We start from the raw sequence: 8,566 nt of genomic DNA, 5'->3' as shown, positions 1-8,566 counted from the left end.
GCTAATTGATCATTAGAAAACCCTTTTGTAATTATGTTAGCACCGGTGAAAATTATTGTTCTGATTAAAGAAGAAATAAAACTGGCCTTTAGACTAGTTGAGTATCTGAAACATCAGTATTTGTGGGTTCGATTACAGACTCAAAATGGCCAGAAACAAAGGACTTACTTATGAAACTCACCAGTCTTTTCTGGTTCTGAGAAATGAAGGTTATTCCATGTGTGAAATTGCCAAGAAACTGAAGATCTCGTGCAACGCTGTGTACTACTCCCTTCACAGAACAGCGCAAACTGGCCCTAACCAGAATAGAAAGAGGAGTGGGAGGCCCCGGTGCACAACTAAGCAAGAGAACAAGTACATTAGAGTGTCTGGTTTGAGAAACAGACACCTCACGTTCTCCCAACTAGACTGTAAAAATAGCTCCCAATGCTGCCTCTCCAAATATCCTGCTGTAAACTTTATCAGGGTGGCCACTGGCCTAAAGTGCAGGTGTAAATGACAACAGCAATTGTGTTTTTCACCAATCTGGCCCTCAAACCATCATGGTCACCTAATAATCCCCAGTTTACAATTGGCTCATTAATCCCCCTCCTCTCCCCTGTAACTATTCCCCAGGTCGTTGCTGCAAATGAGAACGTGTTCTCAGTCAATTTACCTGGTAAAATAACGGATAAATAAAAAAAATTTTAAAAAAAATATTTTGACCCTAACACAGCCATTGGGCCCTTTGTAAGCATTACATTCCCCATTTCCTATCCCAGTGAGCACAAGACTATTTTCAACGTTTTTTCAACGTATTTTGACGTATTTTGCTCATAGGGGGGGGGGGGGGGGGGGGGCTACAGTGATGATGATTTATCTTTCTCATCTTATTATTGGGCACAAAAAAATCTATTTTCGTCCGAATATAATGATGTTTCAAACTGTAAGCAGTAAAAAAAAGGCTGTAAATTGCTGACATTTGAGATGCACTTCGACTAATATAAATACAATAATTGAAACTACTACTGTTTTAGAAAATGCTGGAATTAATTGAAGAAATGTGGATTATGTACCGGCAGGTAAATTGCATATTTCTGCAGTCGTTCAAACAGTCGCCCCTGTGAATTGCGCATGCTCCCTGTGTCTCCTTCACTGTGCCCTATCTTTGCCAGGCCGGCAGATGCTAGCTTTGACAGGGTGAAAAAGGACCAGACATCTCCTCTCCTTGCTTCACATCATAAAATCGGTAGCTATGAACATTTAACTGTTGATGTAGCTAATATAAAACATTAATGTTTTTTTTTTTAATAATGCCATTCATCGCATGAATGAATCATTGACAGTAAATGTCACTACAATAGTTAGCGCGGTTGTCCAAGGTTAGCCACTGCACCAACTAGCTAATGTTAGGTAGCTCGCTACAAGGGCCTATTCCAATGTCCATCTGTTTTAGCTAATGTGGTTAACATGCTAACCTTTTAGCTAGCAAATATTACATAATGTTGTGCTGTATAATCCCATGTAGAGTTGTGTTGCAATTAACGAGATGAAACTATTTAACGTTATTTTAACGTTTTAAAGGATTAACAGTTGTTTTTTTTAAGAAATAAGGGGCGTGTACCATTATTTTTCCACTATTAGCTACTGTTAGTTAACTAGCTAACGAGGCTAACTAGCTGCAATATTTATCAAATTAAGTACTTAACTTTTTATATATGATACTTTTTGTCGTTGTTGGCATATTTACTCTTACTGATTCCAGTGCATCATGCAGCTGTAACGTTATCTACGCTAGCCAACATTTCAGCTGGCTAATGTTAACCAGTTTGACTAGCCTGGCTAACCACCACAACTGACTCACTTAAACGGCCCCATCTACAGTCCTTTGTCAGAAATAGACAGTGCACAAAATATGTTCGCCCGCCACTCGTCTTGCAAACAATAGAAAAATGAAAATGTAGCTGTGGAAATATATAAACTAGCGAGCCATCTAGGTACTTTCATTTGTGCTGGTGGCGTTCATTTACAGGAGAACCCTCACCTTGGTAACTGATAGCTATGACCCTCACCTTCAAGATGAACACACATTTTTCTGGTTGAGTCTATCTTGCTAAACTAAGTTGCGTAGCTGTCGTTGCGTGCTGAAATTAGAAGATAATCAGCCAAGTGAATTAACCAGTGCCTTACTGTTAGCTGGTTGGAAGGATGACATAACATTAAACTTAAAAAAAAAAAAATGTATTCATTATTAGATGCATCTAGCTAGTTATCTACAATTGGCTAATTCATCCCCCACCCTGTGTGTTCTGTCAACTTACCTGGTTAAATAAAAAAAATAATTACTAACCTGACATATATTTTGGCTTTGTGACAGATCAAGGTAACTCAAAATCCACCTGAAAATAAAATTCTAAGTAAAAATCAACTATCTATTTGTTTGGTATTGTGATAACTGCAAATATTGTTACAATATGTGCCTATGCCCAGTCCTGTCAAATCACAAGGGCCTAGATGTGTAAATACTGCAGCCTGTTCTGCAAGCTCCTGTTGTCCCCAGTCAAGAAAATACATGCCACCTCTGACTTCAGTTTATCCTTGAGATGATAGGTTTGGAAACTTGCCCAGAATGGCATGTAAAAGCATCTCCTTACGGTTATGTAGGTCAATCAAAGCTATAGGCTAATCCAGTGCTGTGTGTGATGCTGGTGTCGGCCTAGCTAGCTTCCTGCCAGAAGAAACAATCTGTTCTCCAGCTGAGCTCACTCACTGGGAAACCGGTCACATGACCTAGGTACCCAGCCTCCCAGCACTCTGGTTGCCAAGGATATGTGACAGGGCATCTATACTACACTGATGATTCACTAGGAAAAAAATGTCTGCTGCAGGAAAGTCATGCTGCAGAATAGTCACTGGCACACTGCAGTCCTTCTGGACTGCTTTGCAAAATGGAGAGTCCTGAGATTTCTAGTGACAACTTCCAAATCAGTCCTGAAGGTATCATGTCAGCTGTATGCAACGTTCTAGAACATCACACACTGAGTCAAGTATTGCAGTGGGACATAGTTACGGCCAAATATATTGGCAGCCTTGCACTTCTTAAACATCTCTCATTGATCCATTCCAGGGTGCTTTTTGATTTGTGTTTGGTGTTGCTGTCCAGCTGGAAGAAGACCCACAACATTTAATGAAGACCCAGTTTTTGGACACTGGGTCGGTCCAACATTGGACTACAAAACACCTAATAATCTTCTGATTTCATGATGCCTTTTGCACGTTCAAGGCCCCCCGTACCAGAGGCAGCAAGGAAACCCCACAGAATTATCAATCCTCCCCGTCTTTGATTGTTGGAGGGTGTTCTTTTCATTGACTGCTTAATTTGGTTGTCAGTAAACACAGTGCTGATCTGTATTGCCAAAGAGCTCTGATTTTGTTTCATTGGTCCACAGAACATTTCCACAGGATTTAGGCTTGTTTAGGGGAGTTTTTGAGAAGTTCAATTAGGCTTTCTTGTGTCTCCTTCGGCAGTGGGGTCTCATGTTTACCAACGACTAAATAAAGCATTCAAAGAAAATAACACCCTCCCTAAAATCAAACGTGGGGCGGTTTGGTAATGCTGTTGGGTTGCTTTGCTGCCTCTGATACTGGGAGCATTGAATGTGTGCAAGACATAAAATCAGCAGATTATCATTGTGTTTTGGAGTGTAATGTTCAACCCAGTGTCCAAAAACAGTGTCTCTGTTGATGGTTGTGGGTCTTCCAGCAAGTCAACAACCCCAAAAATACAGCAAAAGCACCCTGAAATGGTTCAAGAAGTATCACTAGACTGTTCTGGAGCGGCCAGCGATGATCTAGATCTGAATCACACCCATAACCTATGACGAGAGCTGAAAACAGCACATGGAGGGCTCCCCTCAAACATAGAAGAATTAGAGCAGTTTACTGCTAAAAAGTGGGACAAATTGCCAGTAGAAAAGTGCAGCAAGGTCATTGATGGCTACAAGAAACATTTGTTGGCAGTTCTTTTGGCCAATGGCTGTGCAACCAAGTACCAGCTATGGGTTGCCAATAATTTTGTCCATTTTCTCCATGTCTTTATTTTCGAAAATCTAATTGTTAACTTAAGTTTACAAAAATAAAAATAGTTCTGCAATGTTAAATCGATTAGCAAGGTAAGGAGGCCATTTTCCCCCCCAACTTATTTTAGAAGAAATGGGGAATATATTGTCAAGGGAGCCAATATATCTGGCCACAACTGTATATGACTTGCATGTGTTGACCTTCCTGACTTGTCTCCTCCTCTCCAGGTACAATGGCTGTTCCTCCTTCATACTCAGACCTGGGCAAGGCTGCCAAGGACATCTTCAGCAAGGGCTATGGTGAGTTACTAACTATCTTCAACAAGGGCTATGGTGAGTTACTAACTATCATCAACAAGGGCTATGGTGCGTTACTAACTATCATCAACAAGGGCTATGGTGAGTTACTATCTTTCTTCAGCAAGGGCTATGGTGAGTTACTAACTATCTTCAACAAGGGCTATGGTGAGTTACTAAATATCTTCAGCAAGGGCTATGGTGAGTTACTAACTATCTTCAGCAAGGGCTATGGTGAGTTACTAACTATCTTCAGCAAGGGCTATGGTGAGTTACTAACTATCTTCAACAAGGGCTATGGTGAGTTACTAACTATCATCAGCAAGGGCTATGGTGAGTTACTAACTATCTTCAACAAGGGCTATGGTGAGTTACTAACTATCTTCAACAAGGGCTATGGTGAGTTACTAACTATCTTCAGCAAGGGCTATGGTGAGTTACTAACTATCATCAACAAGGGCTATGGTGAGTTACTAACTATCTTCAGCAAGGGCTATGGTGAGTTACTAACTATCTTCAGCAAGGGCTATGGTGAGTTACTAACTATCTTCAACAAGGGCTATGGTGAGTTACTAACTATCATCAGCAAGGGCTATGGTGAGTTACTAACTATCTTCAGCAAGGGCTATGGTGAGTTACTAACTATCTTCAGCAAGGGCTATGGTGAGTTACTAACTATCATCAACAAGGGCTATGGTGAGTTACTAACTATCTTCAACAAGGGCTATGGTGAGTTACTAACTATCATCAACAAGGGCTATGATAGGTTACTAAATAGTAAAACCATTTGCACACCTGAACAGTTAGCTTACCAAGGAGAAGCCAAAATTCCACACATGACAATGAATGACAGTCAGAGGAGTTAGCTGAAGCATGAAATAACAGATAAAGTTACTGTTTATAGTCTGGTCGTGCTAGAATTTGATACACCAAAGTCACCTGGGAATCAGCCAATGTGATACATAAAAATGTTAAGTTGCACTTGGCTGGCGAGGTTATGGACTGTTAGAAAGCAAAGCAGATAGGGATGTAAGGATTCACCAATATGCCTTGATCTCTGTTTTAAAATGTTTTAGATGCAGCTGCATTGGTCAGAAAATATATTCAAACGTTATGAATCACTAATTCACTCTTTGTTCTTACTTTCTACCTTCTGAAAATATATATTTTTTTGTAACACCTGATGCGTCTTCTTCTTCAGTGTGGAACTAAGCATGTAACTGCGTTGACAGTCATTGCTCTTCAAGTCCTTTTACCTGCTGAACGATCCCAGGGACTATCAGTAGCCTAGTCAAACTACATACGGTGTCCGGCACCTTCAGCATTAAAATCCCCAAATGACTAGCGCAATATAAGGTTTTATTAGTTAACTGACAACCAATGTAATTTTCTAGGTTATTATCTATGCGCTGTTGAAAAATGTATTTTACCAGACTAAAAGTAAGCTGCCGGAGACAACTCTCATCTGGCTATAGGCTCTACCTGCTACAATAGATTTTATTTTGATTATTCAGGTTCACCAACAGCAATAATTTTGTTAGTTTTGCAATTAGTGTAATAGTGTAATATGGTATTATTTTTGATATATAGAGCAGTGGCGATATTAGCAGGTAAATCTTGGTGGGACAAACTCAAAACATTTTAGATGCATGCCAGCAAAGCCACAACACGAAACAATACATTCATTGCACTATAACACTGACAAACGGTGGCCATAAACTGTTAGGTACTACAGTACATAAAACTGTGCCAACAGCAGAGCTTTCCTTTCAGCTAGAGGTCGACCGATTAATCGGAATGGCCGATTATTTAGGGCCGATTTCAAGTTTTCATAACAATCGGAAATCGGCAAAAACATTTTTAACACCTTTTATTTAACTAGGCAAGTCAGTTAAGAACACATTCTTATTTTCAATGACGGCCTAGGTACAGTGGGTTAACTGCCTTGTTCAGGGGCAGAATGACAGATTTTTACCTTGTCAGCTCGGGGATTCAATCTTGCAACCTTACAGTAGTCTAATGCTCTAACCACCTGCCTCACGAGGAGCCTGCCTGTTACGCTAATGCAGTAAAAAGCCAAGGTAAGTTGCTAGCTAGCATTAAACTTATCTTATAAAAAACAATCAATCAATCATAATCACTAGTTATAACTACACATGGTTGATGATATTACTAGTTTATCTAGCGTGTCCTGCGTTGCATATAATCAATGCGGTGCGCATTCGCGAAAAAGGACTGTCGTTGCTTCAATGTGTACCTAACCATAAACATAACATTGAAGCCTTTCTTAAAATCAATACACAGAAGTATATATTTTTAAACCTGCATATTTAGCTAAAAGAAATCCAGGTTAGCAGGCAATATTAACCAGGTGAAATTGTGTCACTTCTCTTGCGTTCATTGCACGCAGAGTCAGGGTATATGCAACAGTTTGGCCCGCCTGGCTCGTTGCGAACTAATTTGCCAGAATTTTACGTAATTATGACAACATTTAAGGTCGTGCAATGTAAAAGGAATATTTAGACTTAGGGATGCCACCCGTTAGATAAAATGCGGTTCCGTATTTCACTGAAAGAATAAACATTTTGTTTTCGAGCTGATAGTTTCCGGATTCGACCAAATTAATGACCTAAGGCTCGTATTTCTGTGTGTTATTATGTTATAATTAAGTATATGATTTGATAGAGCAGTCTGACTGAGCGATGGTAGGCACAATCAGCACTTTCATGCGTTTTGCCAGCAGCTTTTTGCTGTGCTTCAAGCATTGCGCTGTTTATGACTTCAAGCCTATCAACTCCCGAGATTGGTGTAACCAATGTGAAATGGCTAGCTAGTTAGCGGGGTGCGCGCTAATAGCATTTCAAACGGCACTCGCTCTGAGACTTGGAGTGGTTGTTCCCCATGCTCTGCATGGGTAACGCTGCTTCGAGGGTGACTGTTGTCGATGTGTTCCTGGTACGAGCCCAGGTAGGAGAGGGACGGAAGCTATACTGTTACACTGGCAATACTAAAGTGCCTATAAAAACATCCAATAGTCAAAGGTATATGAATACAAATCGTATAGAGAGAAATAGTCCTATAATTCCTATAATAACCCCAACCTAAAACTTCTTACCTGGGAATATTGAAGACTTATGTTAAAAGGAACCACCAGCAAGGAACTTTAACATTAGCTTTTTTACATGGCACATATTGCACTTTTACTTTCTTCTGCAACACTTTGTTTTTGCATCATTTAAACCAAATTGAACATGTTTCATTATTTATTTGAGGCTAAATTGATTTTATTGATGTATTATATTACGTTTAAAAAAGTGTTCATTCAGTATTGTTGTAATTGTCATTATTACAAATAAATGTAAAAAATAGTCAGAATAATCCGTATCGGCTTTTTTTGGTCCGCCAATCATCGGTATCGGCGTTGAAAAATCCTTTTCGTTCGACCTCTACTTTCAGCACCATGGAGTGAATCCTTAACACCACTACACTTGGCTATCAGCGGAGCCTTGTCTAGCAGCACAACAGTTCATCAAGCCTTATTTACTGCCTTTTTAAAAATTATAGCTGATATGACTGACTTGCTTAAACAAATGTGGTTACTACTGACTCCTTGTGGATATGTGTAAGTCTATAAATCTAGAACCGCATTCTCTTTAAATAATAACGAACGCCAAAATGAGTTTTGACTTTTGAACCATACACAAACATCATTTAAATGTATGTTCAGTAAATTCACAATGTTTATTCTTATCATTAACACTTAGCCTTAAATATAAGCAAGTGCAAGCAAACAAGGGCCTATCCATTCAGCACTTTCAAAATGGACACCAACAGAAATTCAGATATTAGTTCAAATAAATTCAACAAGATGTTGAGCCCTTAACTTTACTCTCACACAGAGAGGGAGAGCGAGAGAGACTTGGTTAGCCTACCATTTTAAGTATTTTCTTAGGCCTATGTGGTCTAAAAATGGAGGAAAATACAATCGCGAGGATCCACTTATGTACAATATACCGACGCACAGTCAGCGCAGTGCGCAAACAAAACAATCCTTGCATTATCAACTGGAATTACATGGGTCAATTACTGAACTTTTTGTTGAAAACAAATATTTTAATGGTAGATTGTCACTGGCAAATATGGTTAGACACAACAACATTATATAGTATCTGCTCCTCGTCAAGAAAAGCACACGAGCTAATTATAATACA

The 8,566-nt window shown here is 39.5% G+C and overlaps 1 protein-coding gene across 2 annotated transcripts in view; it reads left to right on the top strand.

Annotated features, from left to right (window-relative positions):
• Positions 1 to 1,075: 1,075 nt before the first annotated feature.
• LOC110537096 (voltage-dependent anion-selective channel protein 2) overlaps positions 1,076 to 8,566 on the top strand; it is a 19,403-nt gene continuing 11,912 nt past the window's right edge. For both annotated transcript variants that reach the window (XM_036937086.1, XM_036937085.1), the window contains exons 1-2: positions 1,076 to 1,228; positions 4,287 to 4,358. In XM_036937086.1, coding sequence (XP_036792981.1) covers positions 1,114 to 1,228; positions 4,287 to 4,358 — 187 coding nt within the window. In that variant the 5' untranslated portion in view covers positions 1,076 to 1,113. The remainder of the gene's footprint in view (positions 1,229 to 4,286; positions 4,359 to 8,566) is intronic.

Source organism: Oncorhynchus mykiss, chromosome 12 (assembly GCF_013265735.2).
Source record: "Oncorhynchus mykiss isolate Arlee chromosome 12, USDA_OmykA_1.1, whole genome shotgun sequence".
Lineage (NCBI taxonomy): Eukaryota > Metazoa > Chordata > Actinopteri > Salmoniformes > Salmonidae > Oncorhynchus > Oncorhynchus mykiss.
Note: the sequence above shows the minus strand (reverse complement) of the source record. Positions and strands in the feature narration are given on the sequence as shown.